Raw genomic sequence first — 17,400 nt, forward strand, 5'->3', positions numbered from 1 at the left:
GACAATACTCTTAGGCCTTTTCCACCAACAGGAAACCAGCTCTGTTCTGGTTCGGGCACCTAGTTTTGAGCCATTCAGAGAAGTTTCTGCAAAAATACATTAGTTTGGAACGCAAGTAGTTGGTTCCCAGCTGTCTTATTCATATTCTACAGGTCGTTGTGCACTGTGCAGCACCCTCTGTTGATATCACATCCTTGACTACAAAGGTTCCACTCAAAACTGGTGGAAATGGGGGCTGGTTTGCTAGATAGCACAGAGTTTCCAAGAATTTTGTATAGAATCGGTATAAGAACCAGAACTAATTTTGTGGTAAAACACTAACTGACGTATAATTCCAAAAGGAACAATAACCACAGCACTTTAAACGTTCTGTTTCCTAAAAAGCATCTGACAAACATTCTTCTGACTATCCTGATGATTCAAGGTTGAAAGAATCAAGTATCTGTGTGCATTAGTGTCTGAGGACAGACTGTGCAGACTGCAATGAAAAGGATATAGCATGAATCACACAGATCTGATTGCGGAGTTGACAAGAAAGAGAACAAGAAAAGTGACTCTCACCTAATTCTGTATCTGATTATCTGAGACAGAGATACTAATGGACTAACCTCATACTGGTCACCAGCACACAACCTGGCAAATCCAGCCAGACCTGAAAGACAAATAGAAACAGATGTAGCCTGTCAGCTTCTCATAAGGACTGGGTTTATTTCTCTAGGGGAGGTGGGGTAATGTTACCTGCCTTGGTCGGTGATTTTAATCTGTCTGGAGCGTTTGAGGGTAGTACGGCAGTAATGATTACAGCCACTGTTACCTACTTTTCTAAAGAGAGAAGAAGCTGCTGGCCCTCCTTCTTTTTTAAAATATCAGCTAATTTTGACTTTTGTGTGAAAATGGAGTCAGAAATCTTTTTGTTAATCTGATAGATGGAAACATACGAACACCAACCCAATTTCTTAGGCAATAATTGTTTACATTTTGAAAATGACATTTCATGTTTGCTGAATTAGCTATCAGCAGCTCTTGTTTGCAATGCACCCATGGGTGTACAGACCTTTATCATTGGATTACTTTGATATTAAAGAGAACTTAAAAACATGAGGATTCTCTAAAGTTCTGAAGTGACTTTTACATTTTTTCCCTATGATTTCTAAGGAGATTTATGTATGATTATTTATTTAAGACATTGTAGATAATGATTAGTGCTGGACTAGAAACATCTGCAGAGTCTGACAGCTATTTTCAGTGATCATAGAATAACTGCTCAAGACTGCATCTAATTAAAATGTATCAAACAGTGACATTTTTGAGCATTTTTTAGCTGTAGCCTCTACTTTTTTTCTCCTCCAGAGCAGGCCAAATAACCTGTTGAATATTGGAAGGAAATTCGTGTTTTTTTACATTTACCCAGTAGCTGCAATCCAAATGTTAGCATCTTTGAAGACATGGAAAGAATTCATAAAAAATATGTTTTATTCCAAAAAATCTTTGAATTATGCAAGTCTCGTGGTCACAATGTTTTCTTCATGTTCAGTATGTGATTTTTAATAAAAGGCAAAAAATAAAGTCAAGAGAATGCAAAAAGGAGAAAAGAAAAAAATGGAGGCTTAGAGAAAGGAGGAAAGAGTGAAAACAGAGGGTGACCTCGCCATCAGTGTTTGGTTCTTACCTTTCATCTTAATGTGGAACTCACCCAGCTGGTTCTCCAACTCACTCTCCAACACACACATGTTCTACAGAGAGCAGTAAGGAAGGAAGTTTATTTATAAAGCACCTTCACAATAAAAGACAAAAAGAGCAAATAACAGAGAAACAAACATGAAATGTTCAACAGAAAGAACAGTGAAATTATGTTGGGAGAGCAGGTAGAGTGCTAAACCTCTTACAAAAAAGCCAGATGAGAGCCAAAGCATATGACAGGTTGCACTGCATGTATGGACTCTCTGAACACTGAATGGACACTGGTCAGCAAACACACTAAATACTGAATGAGTTGGAGAAAAACTACAAATTGCATTTGTTTTTCAGTTGAATTACAATTACTCTTTAATGTAATCCTATTTATTGTAGTCCTATTATTCAGCAACGTTCACTAGACATCTAAACTTTTACCACTTTCTCTCATTCTATCTTAATCCCCTTATCACTCCTGTCACCCCCTGTCCTCTTCATCTCACCTCTGTGTACTCTTTGTATCCTTTATTGGCTTCTGCTAAACTCTCCCTGGCCTCCTTGCTGCCTGGAGAGGCAGTGTAAGCCTTCACCATCTTGTTTGCCCCGTCCCTGAGTCTTCTCTGTAGGCAGTAGGCTTCATATAGCTCCTCAATCTGGAAAAAGAGGTAAAAGTTACACAGTGGCTCGACATCAAACCTTTTAAGTAGATGGTTTGTTTCCATATCCGGTCTGCTCCGTGTGCAGCTGAGTAGAGCGACTGAAACTGCTGTTTGTGCATTACGGATTTATTTCCACCAAATCAGAGTTGATGATTGTTGGAAAGACTAACAAAGGTGGTTTTGGTGAGTTACAGTGGCTACAAAACACAGGAAAAACTCCCAGTGTTTGGTTTGTCCATTCTGGGCTACTGTAGAAACATGGTGGTTCAACATGGTAGACTCCATGGAAGGCGACTCGTTCTCTTTGTATATATAAACGGCTCATTCTAAGGTAACCAAAACACAATGATTCTTATATTCAGGTGATTATACACCAATGAAAACATTATTATGAATGTTATATTCCATTTCTGCCAATAGATCCTCCTAAATGTTAAACACTGGACCTTTAAAACTGTGTATGAAGTACACTATTAGAACCATTTTATCATTTGCCCATGCCTTTATAATGCTGCTTGTCCCTGGTTGCTCCTCAACACTTACACACACAGGAATTCAAAACAATAGGCTGCTTGTGAATGTGATTTGATTCATAATAATAAAAAAAGACTCCTGATACTGTATACTCCTTATTTGTGTCAGTGGCCTGACTCAACCGACCAAACAGACTGTGATTAAGTCACTGCTATTGAGTCATTGCTGTATCAGCAGGTGACTATAACTGATACTTATTGTTGCCAAAAAAATGAATGATGACATACATATACACTGTGTGGGTGTACACAAACACAAAACCATTCAGTCAAATAGAAATGTTTTAGGCAGCACATACAAGTTAAAGATATCAACTATGTGGCCCAGTACAATAACACCTGTAACTGTATGCTGAATGCCTAGTACATCCAGTCTTTTCCTGACTAAAATGCTTCATTGTCTTACTAACAGATGTTTTAATCCTAGGGGACAATTTGTTTTAACAGCATGGGACTGCCTCATGGTCCAGTGTGTAGAATGTATGAAATGCTGAAAGCCCTAACTACAGCCAGTGTTTAGGGCTACTATAGAAATATGGCAGTCTCCATAGAAGAGGATCTGCTCCCTCTGTAGATAACAAAACGTCTCATTATAAGGTAACTTTGAATATTATATTCGAATTTCTGAGAATAGATTCTCATAAATGTATCACACAAGTCTTCAGTTTTATTAACAGCTGCAAACCCAGAACGCAATGGGTTATAGAAAACAAAGGATCAGAAATGGATTAGGTTAATACAGCTCACACAGATCAATTTAAAAAATCCTATATTGACCATCCCAGATAGCAAGGTAACACTGACTGAGTGCTGACTGAGTGTTGGTCTGCTATCTGGAACAGATCCTGTAGACCAGCTCAGACATGTCTATAATACAGTAACTCTACAATGTCTGACTGTTAATCATCCACTGACCATGTTAGACACCTAACCATATAACAACCACATTGTGGTTTGCATGTTTTGTTCTTGTTTATGACAAAAATGTACAATAGGTCCAAAAATGATACAAAAAAACATCCAAAGACTGGATTTAAGGATTTCACCTTGACTCCTTTATTCAGTCTATCGCGATAAAAACACAAAAGAAATTAGCAAATTTAGGGGACAAGGGGGAGCTTGCATCTTTCCATTCATTCCAAAATCCTAATCCTGTCACCATGGCTGAAAGCTCAGTTTACGCTTTGCATCTCCACACACACAAGTTAAACTGGATGTGTAGAAATAGTATAGATTCTAAAATCAAGAACAGGGAGATGAGGTTCCTATCTGTGATGCAATAAATTTGTTTGTTTGCAAAACAAAACAAAGTGATTACAGTATGTTTTAGTGCCACTTTAAAAGTGAGTAGTCAATTCACTAATATTCTCCTACAGGATTTACACATTTTCCAAAAAGCAGGCCTTCATCAGTCAATCAGCATTGCTCTCTATCACTGTATGGATTCCGATCCAGATGCAGAGGTACAGGTAGTGCAGGGCGGTATGATTTTTAAGATTCTGTCAGTTTCATGCTATATTATGGTGTTTTCTATTCCCTTAACAGGGTATTTATATGGGTTTATAGTGGCCTATATATAGTGGTTTTCTTGCTGCCACAAAATGATACAATATATGAAAGAATCAGAATGCATGAAATAGAACTATTTTCCATTTCATTTCCATTTTATTGATTTTAAAATATTTATATACACTCTAAACTGACATAAAATGTTTCAGTGTCAACATTTATATTAAACAAGTATTCAAAGGGATATTTCTCAAACGTTCTATTGGACAAGAACCTAATTGTCACAAATTGTTAGTTGTGAGTTATTAATTGTTCTACTGTAAAGTTAGAACCATTAGTAAGAAGGATACGCAGTTAATAAGGCTCCCCTCTAAGTACAGTACTATACACCGACCGTAGTGCTTGTTGCAGCAAAAACAATATGGCTGCCTATTGAAGAGTTACAGCAGTTGTTTCAGCTCTGCAACGGATCAAATTAAATGTCAGGGGGCATTAAAATGTACTATGAAGACAAAAACTCCATCTAAATGTAAGCAACCAGTGTAATGAAGTTCAACACTGATTATGAAGTTCAACACATTTCTGTGGATTTATTTTCTATTACATTGATGTGGAATGGCACTGTTTGAATTGTTGTGGTGATTGTGGTTACCTTGCTGAGGTGAAACTCCAGTCGTCTTATGTACCTCTCGGTTACCTTCACTTGCTGTCAGAGGGAGCACAGAGTCAAATTCATTCCTACTAGTCAACACAGACTGAACTATTTGTGTATCTGTTGTTATACTGATGGAATTAGTGCTGTGAAAATGTACAGTACACTGAATTCAAGACAACAGGTTAACATGGAGGAAGTATTGAGTTCAAATTAATAGCAATTTAAAACAAGGACTCTTCTTATAATATGATCATATACCTAAAAAAGCAGGTGGAATTACAGACTAACTAAGAACTAAGAACTGACAATAACTCACCTTATCCAGTTCATACAGGAAACCCTGAAGAGGCAGAAAACATCAAACTGTCATCTCTTACATTCTAAATGAAGTGGCAGCACAGTGTGATGTACACTCTTCGTGCTAAGTGATATTTTACCTTGTCAAAATGTTTTTATATTTCAAACCAAAAGTTATCAAGATGTCACCGCCACTGACTGAAGAGAAAATAGGACGCGCTACTGGCCAGAACAATTCCTCTGCTCGTTAGCAATTTGAGTGTTTTTTTTAACTCAGAAAAGTACCCTTTTGAAACCTCTGCCTGCAGAGAATCTCTATGAACACATATGAATGCAAATTAATGTAGAATGTAGACCAACATTTTGACATCGACAAGCATTCTGGTTTCCGTTTGTAGTCCGAGTAATATTACCAGTAGTACCAATCACGTTTGTGCAATAGAGGCAGAACTCCTTGACTGAAATGCAATCTCGGAACCAATCGGCTATCATCTGATGCCGATGTAGATTTTTATAAGCTTTTTAAAATGTATCTGCATTCATATCTAGATATCTGTCTAAATGTGTCTTTCTCACCATTCTCATGTATCAAGTTGATTACTGGACTGCAGAGAAAGAATATCTGGAAAACGGATATCTGCTGGCATGGAAGCCCTGAAACATTGACCGCTGTCCCCAGAAGCTAAATTGTCATCAAACGATAACTGATGGGTTCCGTGACAATTAAAAAGTCAAGTAATAAAAGTGCTTGTTTCCTCATTTTACAGAAGAAAATTGCAAACGGGGTTAGGGCTAAAAGAGTGGAAGGAACTTTTTTTTCCTTTTCACTTGTAGGGATGAGCCAACAGTAAAATGTCAGAACACACCAGCCTGGAGTTCCTCTTTGATTCTTTCATCTGTCTGCTGAGGCTGTCCAAGTCCATCTGATGAACCTGCAAGTAAGACCTGAAAGAACACAAACACATGCACACAGATGGTGTTAAATGTTGCCCCTGCAGTATCCAACCATGCAGTTTTGAGAAAATGATCTAAACTTTGGCCTCTGCACTACCTAACTGTCTCTCACTGCCAGCGATCCCAACGATTGGAGCCAAGTCTGTGATACTGCCCAGCTAACTGTGTTCTGTGTTTCTACCTTTAAGATCTGAGTTCCACATTTTGGAAAACAGGGCCAGTCTTGGCTAAGCTAAGATAAAATTAAAACAAACTCCACAGTAGCACAAAATAAAAGAATGAAATGTGGACTGTTAAATATCAGGTCTCTGTCCTCTAAAGCTGTTCTAGTTAATGAATTAATATCAGATTATGATATTGACTTACTCTGTCTTACTGAGACCTGGCTGTGCCACGAAGAATATGTTAGCCTAAATGAATCCACCCCCCCAGTCATATTAATACTCACATTCCTCGAGGCACTGGCTGAGGAGGTGGAGTAGCAGCCGTATATAATTCAAACCTTTTAATTGATCCTAAACCTAAACTAAATTATAATTCATTTGAAAGCCTTGTTCTTAGTCTTTCTCACCCGACCTGGAAAACACTGCAGCCAGTTCTGTTTGTTATAGTGTACCGCGCTCCTGGCCCGTAATTTTCTGTCTGAATTCTCCAAGTTTTTATCAAGTTTAGTCCTTAAATCAGACAAAGTAATTATTGTAGGTGATTTTAATATTCATGTGGATGTTGGCACTGACAGCCTTAGTAATGCATTATTCTCATTAATAGACTCAATTGGCTTCTGTCAGTGTAAATAAACCAACTCATTGTTTTAATCACATTCTTGACTTGGTTCTATCATATGGCATTGATATTGAACATTTAATAGTCTTCCCACAAAATCCTTTTCTATCTGACCATTATTTAATAACTTTTGAATTCCTATTAATAGATTATAAGCCATTAGGCCAAACGTCCTACAGCAGATGTCTATCTGACAGTGCTATAGCTAAATTTAAGGAGAAGATTCCATCAGTGTTTAATTCAATGCCATGTCCGAATATAACTGAATATAATAGTCCTATCATAACTTTAGTCCCTCCAAAATTGATAATATTGTTAATAGTGCTGCAGGCTCACTGCAAACAACACTAGATTCTATTCCCCCTTATAAAAAGGAAAATATTAAAATATAGGAGACTAGCACTGTGCTACAACCACCAAACCCGCCAATTAAAGCAAAAAGCACGAAAATCTGAAAGAAAATGGTGCCCTTCCAAACTATTAGGATATCGCTCAATTTGGCAAGATAGTCTTAAAACCTATAGAAAGGCCCTCCGTAATGCCAGAGGAGCCTATTACTCAGCACTAATAGAAGAAAATAAGAACAACCCCAGGTTCCTCTTCAGCACTGTAGCCAGGCTGACAGAGAGTCACAGCTCTATTGAGCCACATATCCCCATAACCTTAAGTAGCAATGACTTTATGAGCTTCTTTTATAATAAAATTATTAGTATTAGAGAGAAAATTAATCACCAACTGCCCTCAACAGGTATCGCTGTCTCTCCAAGTTCAGGAACTTTAACAAATTTAAAATCAGATATATATTTACACTGCTTGTCTGTTATCAATCTTCATCAACTAACTTCAGTAATTTCTACATCGAAGTCATCAACCTGTCAGTTAGACCCCATCCCAACTAGGCTATTCTTTAAGCAGCTTTAATTGGCATTTCTTTACTGGATACTGGATTTCTTTCTTTATTGTCAGGATATGTATCACAGTCCTTTAAAGTAGCTGTGATTAAACCCCTTCTTAAAAAGCCCACTCTTGACCCAGGGGTTGTGTGATTTTCTACATAGTAACAGCTTATTTGAGGATTTTCAGTCAGGATTTAGAGTTCATCACAGCACAGAGACAGCTCTGGTTAAAGTTAATAACAACCTTTTAATTGCTTCCAACAATGGACTTGTCTCTGTACTTGTATTATTAGATCTTAGTGCCGCATTTGACACGATTGACCATAATATTCTTTTACAGAGACTTGAGCATCAAATTGGCATTAAAGGAACCACACTAAACTGGTTTAAGTCATATTTATCAGATCGTTCTCAGTTTGTACATGTTAATGATGAATTTTCCATAAATACTACAGTTAGTCATGGAGTTCCACAAGGTTCTGTACTTGGACCAATACTATTTACTTTATATATGCTTCCCTTAGGCAACATAATTAGGAATCACTCCATTAACTTTCACTGTTCTGCAGATGATACCCAGTTATATCTATCGATCAAGCCCGATCAAATTAATAAGTTGTCTAAGTTACGAGCATGTCATAAGGACATAAAAACCTGGATGAGCTGCAATTTTCTGATGCTAAACTCAGAAAAAAACTGAAATTCTTGTACTTGGCCCCAAACACCTCCGAGACTCACTGTCTAAAGATATAGTTACTCTAGATGGTATTACCTTGGCCTCTAGCACCACTGTCAAGAATCTTGGACTTATCTTTGATCAGGACATGTCATTTCCCACATCAAGCAAACCTCCAGGACTGCCTTTTTTCATTTATGTAATATTACAAAAATTAGACACATCCTCTCACAGACAGATGCAGAAAAACTAATCCAGGTATTTGTTACTTCTAGGCTGGATTACTGCAATTCCTTATTACCAGGTTGCTCCTACAAGTCCTTAAAGACGTTCCAATTAATTCAGAACGCTGCAGCACGAGTACTGACAGGAACTAGGAAAAGAGATCATATCTCTCCTGTATTAGCTTCTCTGCACTGGCTCCCTGTAAAATTCAGAATAGAATTTAAAATCCTCCTCCTCACCTACAAAGCTCTTCATGATCAGGCCCCTTCATATCTTAAAGAGCTCATAGTACCCTTTTACCCCACTAGAACACTGCGTTCTCTGAATGCTGGGCTACTTGTGGTTCCTATAGTCTCTAAAAGTAGAACAGGAGCCAGAGCCTTCAGTTACCAAGCTCCTCTCCTGTGGAACCAGCTTCCAGTTGTGGTTCGGGAGGCAGACACCCTCTCCACATTCAAGAGTAGGCTTAAGACGTTCCTCTTTGATAAAGCTTATAGATAGGGCTGGCTCAGGTGAGTCCTGAACCATCCCTTAGTTATGCTGTTATAGGTCTAGACTATCTGAGCTCCTCTCATCCTCTCCCTCTCTTTCTGCACACATTCATATCCCCGGAGTTCTTGTGCTTTCTCGTCTCGCAGGTTCTCATGGATCTTGGTGGTGCCTCCTGCCATGGTCCTGCTTGACACCCATTGCTAATATTACCTGGAGCCGGGGTCTATCAGAGGTTTCCGCCTCTTAAAAGGAAGCTTTTTCCTTGCCGCCAAGTGCTTGCTCGGTCTAGACCTGCTCTATTCTGAAAAGTGTCCTGAGATAACTTCTGTTATGATTTTAATTATTTCCAGGATTTTTGGTAATTTTAATCAAATTCAAGACTGGAAAATTAGTCTCTTTAAATTTCAAGCTTTTCCATGTGTTCCAGGACGTGTGGGCACCCTGAGTTGGTGTGATAAGATGGGCAGAAAAGGCAGAAATATCTATCATGTCAGCATGGTTTACTCGAGTTTAGTTGTTTCTTTGCCAAATGGGAGCCAATAATGAAAACAATTGGCTGTGAATTGTTTTTTAAGTAGACAGGGATATGATAGGGCTATCGTTGTATTATTGTCACCCAAGTCTGGTAGATTTATTGTCAACCCATGAAATGTTCTTTCTCCTGAACCATAGTGCAATAGCAATATAATGTAGGAGCACAGTAAATAGGACTTCAGAATTACATTCACTTAGTAGTAAGCATCATCAAGGACATGATACCTCAAAATTAGAGCTTAAAGTTGCTATTTGTATGCATGAGTGAGTGTGTGTTGTCAGTGTACTCACTGGAGGCCTTTTTTCAGGGCCTCATAGACCTGATCCAGTCGCTCTGGTTGAGGAACTTTAGGTGGTGGGTTGGACTTGGTGGACATAGTGAACATTCTGCTGGCCCGGCTAGGCTTCCTGCTGAGACCAGGCGTGCTGAACACTGAGAGGTTCCTGCAACATCGGCATCATCAGGTCAACATCATCCTCAAATATCCTCATCTGACTTCCCCAGGTCAGCTCAATCACATTCTGTTTTTATCAAACATCATTATAGTACGGTCTTACATTGTTTAAACTACTTCTAATCAGTTCTGTAGCTGATCTGTGACAAGGAACCAAATAGGTTTTATTCAACACTGAAAAAAATATATTTCATAGCTACACATGATCAAATAATCAATAATGCAATGGAGAAACAGTGTGGTTGGACCACAGTGATACTGATGGGCCAAGTACAAGTTGGGGGGTATTGTGAAATTCTTGATTAAAAAAAACAAACAATGCAATGCAATGCAAAGAAATATATATATATATATATATATATATATATATATATATATAATTATTATTATTTTTTAATTAGTGACATATATGGTACATTGGTAATATTTTGTGACATCAAAGTGAAAAGACAAACAAACAATAAGACAAAAACATAAAACAGTTACAGTTACCAAACAGTTGAAATTAGTAAGGTCAATGTGGGTAATGTGAGTGTGTGTGCAATGCAGAGGAATATGATGCTATGTAATTCAATATGGTCCAGATAATTTGATTTCATGTATTTGGTTCTTCTTAAGCAGCTGAGAAAACAGTTTAGAGAGAAGGAATTAATCTAAATAAAAAATGATTGGTCACATTTTTAGGTAACAAAGGCATAGGTCCTCTACTAATACTAACACTCTCAGAAACGTTTATATTCTTTAAAGAGTTTAGAAAGTCAGTCAGTGGTCCAGTTTATCAAAAAACGTATCCTGTCCCGTCTTGACTGGAGCCTATCACAGCACATGTTGGCAAGCATAAACCAGTGTTGGTTAGAAATTAATGTTTAGTAGTCTAGCTGGGTTGTAAACACTACAAGTAAAAGTAAAATTGTGTGTTTGTACAGTAATGTTATGTAACATACATTGATACTCTTTACAGGAGATATCAGAAAAAGGTTGGGGCGGCAGTAGCTTAGTCTGTAGGGACTTGGTTTAGGTTTAAGTTTAAGTCCAACACGGACCCCATTTTGTCTTTTCATATTCTTGTTACAGTATCCTCTCAAAAATAAAAATAAAAAGTACTGTATTTTAGCAGATGTATTGTCTGAGAGTAAAGTTATATCCAAATCGGTCCATCTCTACCATGTATAAACACACACACACACACACACACATGCGTGTGTCTGTACCTGTAGGGCTTGTCGTAAGTGTTGACTCCAGTGAAGCTCTGGCTCCTAGTGATGGATCTGGAGGTGAGGCGTCTGACTGGGCGAACGGACAGCGACATGGTGGAGAGTGTTCGGGATGGACTCCCTGCACAGAGCAAAGGAGAAGAAGCATCAGTAGACTGCTGACACCACAGCATGTTTCTATCCCAAATCTCACACACTCAGTTCCCACGTGGTATTAACATCCGACCTGTACCTGGACATCTTGCCACAATTGAACAGTTTGACAGTGGAGACAGAAAAGAAACATGGGAAGAGACTACGAGGAGTGCCATGCAACAAAGGTCCCAGTCAGAACTGAGGCAGGGGCATTGCAATTACATGTTATGCCCCTTGGACTACTGGGTTGCGATGACACTTAAATATCTGAAAAAATCTTATCTGAGTGAAATCCTTAATATCTCCAGTAGTAATTAACATATGGAATGAACAACAATTGAATAGTTTCATAACATATAATTATATAAATAGGAAAATGTGTGAAAAAGGAAAAAGTGCTGCAACATTCAAATAGTAAACTAAAACTACTAAACTCTGAATTACTGCTTCAGCTGATGTATATTTCTATCAAGACAGTATTATGTAGTCTGGCATTACAAGACTCATCCACGAATGAAAACTCAATTTCCATTCAGTTTTAATATGGAAGCGAATCGTGACCAAAATTTTAATTAAAATGCATTTGCAGAAATGCTTTTTCATTTTAAGAATGTGGCTGCATTATTTGACTCATAAATAAAATTAATAATCAATCATCCTATTTGCATTTTAATTTTCTTCTTCGAGACTGCTCATTCTTTTACTTAATTAAAATGAAAAAGAAAAAGACATTTGAGATTTAATTTTCAAAATATGCCCCAGCAAATAGATAGCAAAATTCAATTTGAAATGTAAAATTTGAAAATTTAAATGCATTTGAAGAAATGCTTTTTCATTTTAAGAATGTGGCTGCATTATCTGACTCATAAATAAGAAATCAATCATCCTATTTGCATTTTCTTCTTAACTGCACATTTTATGCCATCATCAAAAAGAAAACAAAGAGGAGATTGCTATTTCGTTTTCGTGGTCTGCCCCGCAAAATAGTGCCCATAATTCGAAAACGATTTGGCAATCTGAGCGGCGCAGGAGAGTGACGTCAGTAGCCGCTCTTCTTCAGCTCCGTGCTGACCGTGCTACCCACAAGACAGACCAGTGTCTTTAGCGCACTTAGTGGTAGTGAGCACTGGTCCGCGAGGAGCTGGTCAGGACTGTGCTGCAGGTCACGAACACACTGACCTGCATAATCGATAGTACTACTCATACAACTACGACTAATAATAATAATTTAATCATTGTTAATATGATTTCTATTAATAATAGTGATCAATAACATTGGATAGACAAACGATTATGACTTCTCACATTTAGGCTATTCTGCACACACAGTGAGAAACGGGAAAAGTTGTATTAAAAATGAATACATACAAACAAACAAACAAACAAACACTCCACAGATCACTCAACTGGTCCAAACAACAGAACAGATCACAGAGGAGCTGGTCAGGACCAGTCATTTTAGAGCCCTTTGTGCCAGTAAGAAGCTGGTCATGACCGCTGTGCCACTGGTCGCGACCAGTGTCTTTAGCGCACCTACCTAGTGGTTGACCACTGGTCTGTGACAGAGACCAACTGGTCCGTGCCAGAGACCATGGTCCCAGGACAGACCACAGAATCGGCTACATTGGAGTGTACATGTGAGACCATCGAATGTACTCCAGGGAAAAGTTCAAGTAACTCTTTTCCGGGAGTTGATTTTTTTTTATTCTTTTGTGGAGTTAAAACTGAACACTAAAATACAACTCTCACCTGGAGTTCATTTTAATGTGAACTCTTTCAAGGTGTTAACAGTCAACACTTAAAAATATGTTTTTATTCAACACTTTTCTGAGTTAATATTTAAAAACACAAAAAATATTTTAGGTGAAAATGACTACAAAAAACTTTGATTACCACACATTTTTATTTTAAATCCATGTGTGTACAAACTGTAAACATGTTACAGCAAACCAACCAGACATATTCACATTTAAAACAAACTGCTTTAACAGCAGCTAAACAGCTGGAACAGGCAGTTATTCCACAAATCATGTCAGTACCACATCTCTCTGTAGTGCAAGAGAAAAGTGCAGAAAGTACAAACATAGTATAAAAGCATTGCACAAATGTCTGACAGGATAACAAAGAACTTTTCTGTAATGCAGGAATGTATTAACATGAGGTAGACTTTAAACCTGTAATTTAAGTACATAAACATGTACATAAAAACAAGGGTGAATTCCATATAGTTGTTATGTTAATACATTAAATAATACAACCCTCTGACATACAAATGTGAATCACACATCAGACACACATATCTTTGCTGTGAGTTGACACTGAAGGGCCTGCCTCAATAATTTGGGATGAAGTAGAGGGTGTTCCATCATTTAGGCACTGAGAATTATTGTGCTGTTGGCTGTCATGGCTAGAGGGGGTCTCAGGAGGCACACAGGTGTTATCACTAGAAGCATGTATCTTAATCAAGTGTCTTCTAAATCCAGAATAACTTGAAAATTGCAAGCAACATCCTACTTGACCACATTTTAGTCTCAAATTTTTCCCAGGGTACATCCCAACAAAAGTAAGATATGGCTGAGGGTTTCCTTCAGTGGTCATGAGGTGATCCTCCAGGCTCTGGCAGGACTGAAACACAAAGACAAGCATCTACATATAAGCCTTTAGTTTAAAAAATGTTGCATGAACCACAATATTTGGAATTAGATCGTACTGTCTTCACAAACCTTCTGAAATTTCACCAGATGATCTGTTGCCTCTATGACACTGATCTTCTTGGGCCTCTTCCTTCCAGCTGGTTGTGGAGTGAGAAGATGCAGCAAGACAAGAAGAGAAGCCATGTCGCTGTCCCACTCTGCAGTGGAAATAACATGTTTTCCTTGTGGAGGACAAGGTTACCACAAGGTGGTAGGCAGACAACATTAACACAAAGCTGTAAAAGCTTTTCTGCAAAAAACAAACAAACCCAGAAATTGTCAATCCCCTTACCATCATCAGTGGAGATAACAAAACACATTGCTTCTGTTGCAAGTTCTGGAAAGACATTCTCATCCACCTCTATGCCCTGCTCATCTGCGACTTTTAGCACTTTATCTTCTGGTATGAGAAACTTCTGCTGCACTGAAGCACAACATTCAACACATTATTAAATTATTATTTCCCCTTTAATGACATCAGACAACACATACGTACATCACCTACCTGCATTTATAAAATCTGAGAAGCTGACCTCTTCCAGTTTCACATACTTCTTTGTCCTTCCTTGTTGTACCTTCAACAACATCTTGACCACTTGAGGGAAAAATAATCATTTAACCAGTAATAAAAGCAACATGTGGACTGTCACTCTAACAAAAGAGTCTTTGTAGTAGCTGTTATTCAATCTATAGCATGCTTAGCATAATATTCAGTGGTCCCAGTCATGTCTTTACAACGAAAATGACTGAGAGATAGCCTCTAAATTGTAAAAAAGTCGCTGACAAGTATCTAACACGTTCACTGACATCCAGAAAGACTCCGCCATTTACGTTAAACAGCCTCTCCAACACCAGACAGAGTCGCAGTGCAAGCTGTCCGGCTGTTGTCTTAAGCAGAACTGTATATATATTTGGCTGGTCCCCTTCTCGAGTCTGTTACGGTCCTCGTAGCCGTTCCGACTCAACTAAGAAAAAAACATCTTAACGTGTTCAGTATACATCAACAGAAGAAGAAACAGTGTAGGCTAATGTTAACTTAAAATACACAAAGAAATATCAGTAATGAGAGTCTGATGTTAATTCCATGCGCTAAGTACAAACAAGTAAAATGAGCGGAGCCATCGATTTATATTAAGCTCGGTCCGACAAGTTCAAACGTTGACTTCAACAGCTAACGTTAGCTAGCGAGTTGACAGCTAGCTAGCTAGCAAGTTTGGCCTCGCAAAGGTTTATGACAAAACATAGAAATGTGCCGTTATTATACTGATAGAAGCCTAATAGAACGGTAGTCTGAGGAGTAAAATGGCACTTTTACCTGCCTAACGAGTCGCGACAAGTTTGGGGCAAACTTCAGAAGCTAGCTGCTAGCAAGTTCAGCCATCACAGTCTATGACAAAACATACAAATGTATGTTATTATACGTCCTATCATCGTCTTAAAGTCATGCACAGCCTAATATAACGTTAGTTTGAGAAGAAAAATTGCACTTTTACCTGGCTCAAGAGTCACGGTGAAGTCCAAGTGAAGACTGCTGAGCGGAGCGCGGGACAAAGCTGTGAACTCAGGTGTTGAATCAGGCTCCTCAACACCCAGTGAATGAACACCCAAATATCACTCCGCCAAAGAGTTACCCTGAACACAAGCTGTAGTTAAATGGAGAGAATAAACTCCCAAAATCTAACACTTTAGCACTTTTTTGTTTAACTCCAGATTTTTGAACTCCATGCGTCGATATATGAAATGTGCACACCGCCCTCTACTGGAGCTGAAGAAGAGCGGCTACTGACGCCACTCTCCTGCGCCGCTCAGATTGCCGAATCCTTTTCGAATTATGGGCACTATTTTGCGGGGCAGACCACAAAAACGAAATAACAATCTCCTCTTTGTTTTCTTTTTGATGATGGCATAAAATGTGCAGTTAAGAAGAAAATGCAAATGCAAATAGGATGATTGATTACTTATTTTATTTATGAGTCAGATAATGCAGCCACATTCTTAAAATGAAAAAGCATTTCTTCAAATGCATTTAAATTTTCAAATTTTACATTTCAAATTGAATTTTGCTATCTATTTGCTGGGGCATATTTTGAAAATTAAATCTCAAATGTCTTTTTCTTTTTCATTTTAATTAAGTAAAAGAATGAGCAGTCTCGAATAAGAAAATTAAAATGCAAATAGGATGATTGATTATTAATTTTAATTATGAGTCAAATAATGCAGCCACATTCTTAAAATGAAAAAGCATTTCTGCAAATGCATTTAAATTTAAATTTTGGTCACGATTCGCTTCCATACACCCACCACCCTTACTGTCTGTGTGCACCCAGAGCTCTATGATACTATTTCCTATTAATACAGGACAGAAAAGGACATTGCTCTGACTAATATGAGCTAAGTTAGCATGGCCCTGATTGATCTGAACTCTATTCAGAAAGCAAGCATTTTAAAAGTTCTTTGCTTGTCGTCTAGCGTACAGACTCGACAAAGTATGAATTCAGACATTTTCCAAATCACCATCATGATGTATTTATTTCAGCATCCTTTCTGTTGTTTGACATTAAATCACAGCAAAATCTGTCTATTTGGGGCTCATACCACCATAGTAAGCTAGATTAAAAGCGAATATTCACTTGTGTTACTTGCGAGTAACACAAATGATCCTGTGAGTAAACTTGCAAAAATTCACTTTGGTATGAACACACCGTTAACCTGGTTTTCCCTGTGTGTTTTAAGGTCTCAAATAAACTGATATGACTCGAACTTCTCAAACAAAAAACTGAAAAAAAAATATGACACTTTACATTAAACCAGATACAGAACCAGAAAAGAAAAAAATTAAAAGAAATAGAAACCACAAACTGTGCTGTGTTCTGATAACTCATTTCCTTCTGGAAGCACTGATAAATGCCATATTGAGTCACGTGAATAATCTGACATAATATTACACAGTGGTATGATGTGGTGCTAAAGTCATTACAGAACACTGCAAACTATTCAGTGCTGTGCAGTACTTGAT

The 17,400-nt window shown here is 38.0% G+C and overlaps 2 protein-coding genes across 6 annotated transcripts in view; both read right to left on the reverse strand.

The window, feature by feature from the left end:
• The window catches only part of ripor1 (RHO family interacting cell polarization regulator 1), a 71,505-nt gene that overhangs the window by 25,742 nt on the left and 28,363 nt on the right, over positions 1-17,400 (reverse strand). For all 5 annotated transcript variants that reach the window (XM_051383140.1, XM_051383143.1, XM_051383139.1 and 2 more), the window contains exons 2-9: positions 11,554-11,677; positions 10,179-10,331; positions 6,194-6,272; positions 5,347-5,370; positions 5,028-5,081; positions 2,178-2,327; positions 1,670-1,733; positions 609-652 (exon numbers count right to left, since the gene is read on the reverse strand). In XM_051383140.1, coding sequence (XP_051239100.1) covers positions 609-652; positions 1,670-1,733; positions 2,178-2,327; positions 5,028-5,081; positions 5,347-5,370; positions 6,194-6,272; positions 10,179-10,331; positions 11,554-11,651 — 666 coding nt within the window. In that variant the 5' untranslated portion in view covers positions 11,652-11,677. The remainder of the gene's footprint in view (positions 1-608; positions 653-1,669; positions 1,734-2,177; positions 2,328-5,027; positions 5,082-5,346; positions 5,371-6,193; positions 6,273-10,178; positions 10,332-11,553; positions 11,678-17,400) is intronic.
• On the reverse strand, positions 13,564-17,239 carry LOC127353781 (uncharacterized). The gene is made up of 5 exons (XM_051383341.1): positions 15,878-17,239; positions 14,890-14,979; positions 14,677-14,808; positions 14,415-14,542; positions 13,564-14,316 (listed from the first exon to the last, which is right to left on the reverse strand). The coding sequence occupies exons 2-5, from the start codon at positions 14,969-14,971 to the stop codon at positions 13,978-13,980; spliced, it is 681 nt and encodes a 226-aa protein (XP_051239301.1). The 5' UTR covers positions 14,972-14,979; positions 15,878-17,239; the 3' UTR covers positions 13,564-13,977.

The sequence above is a fragment of the Dicentrarchus labrax genome, unplaced genomic scaffold (genome assembly GCF_905237075.1).
Source record: "Dicentrarchus labrax unplaced genomic scaffold, dlabrax2021, whole genome shotgun sequence".
Lineage (NCBI taxonomy): Eukaryota > Metazoa > Chordata > Actinopteri > Moronidae > Dicentrarchus > Dicentrarchus labrax.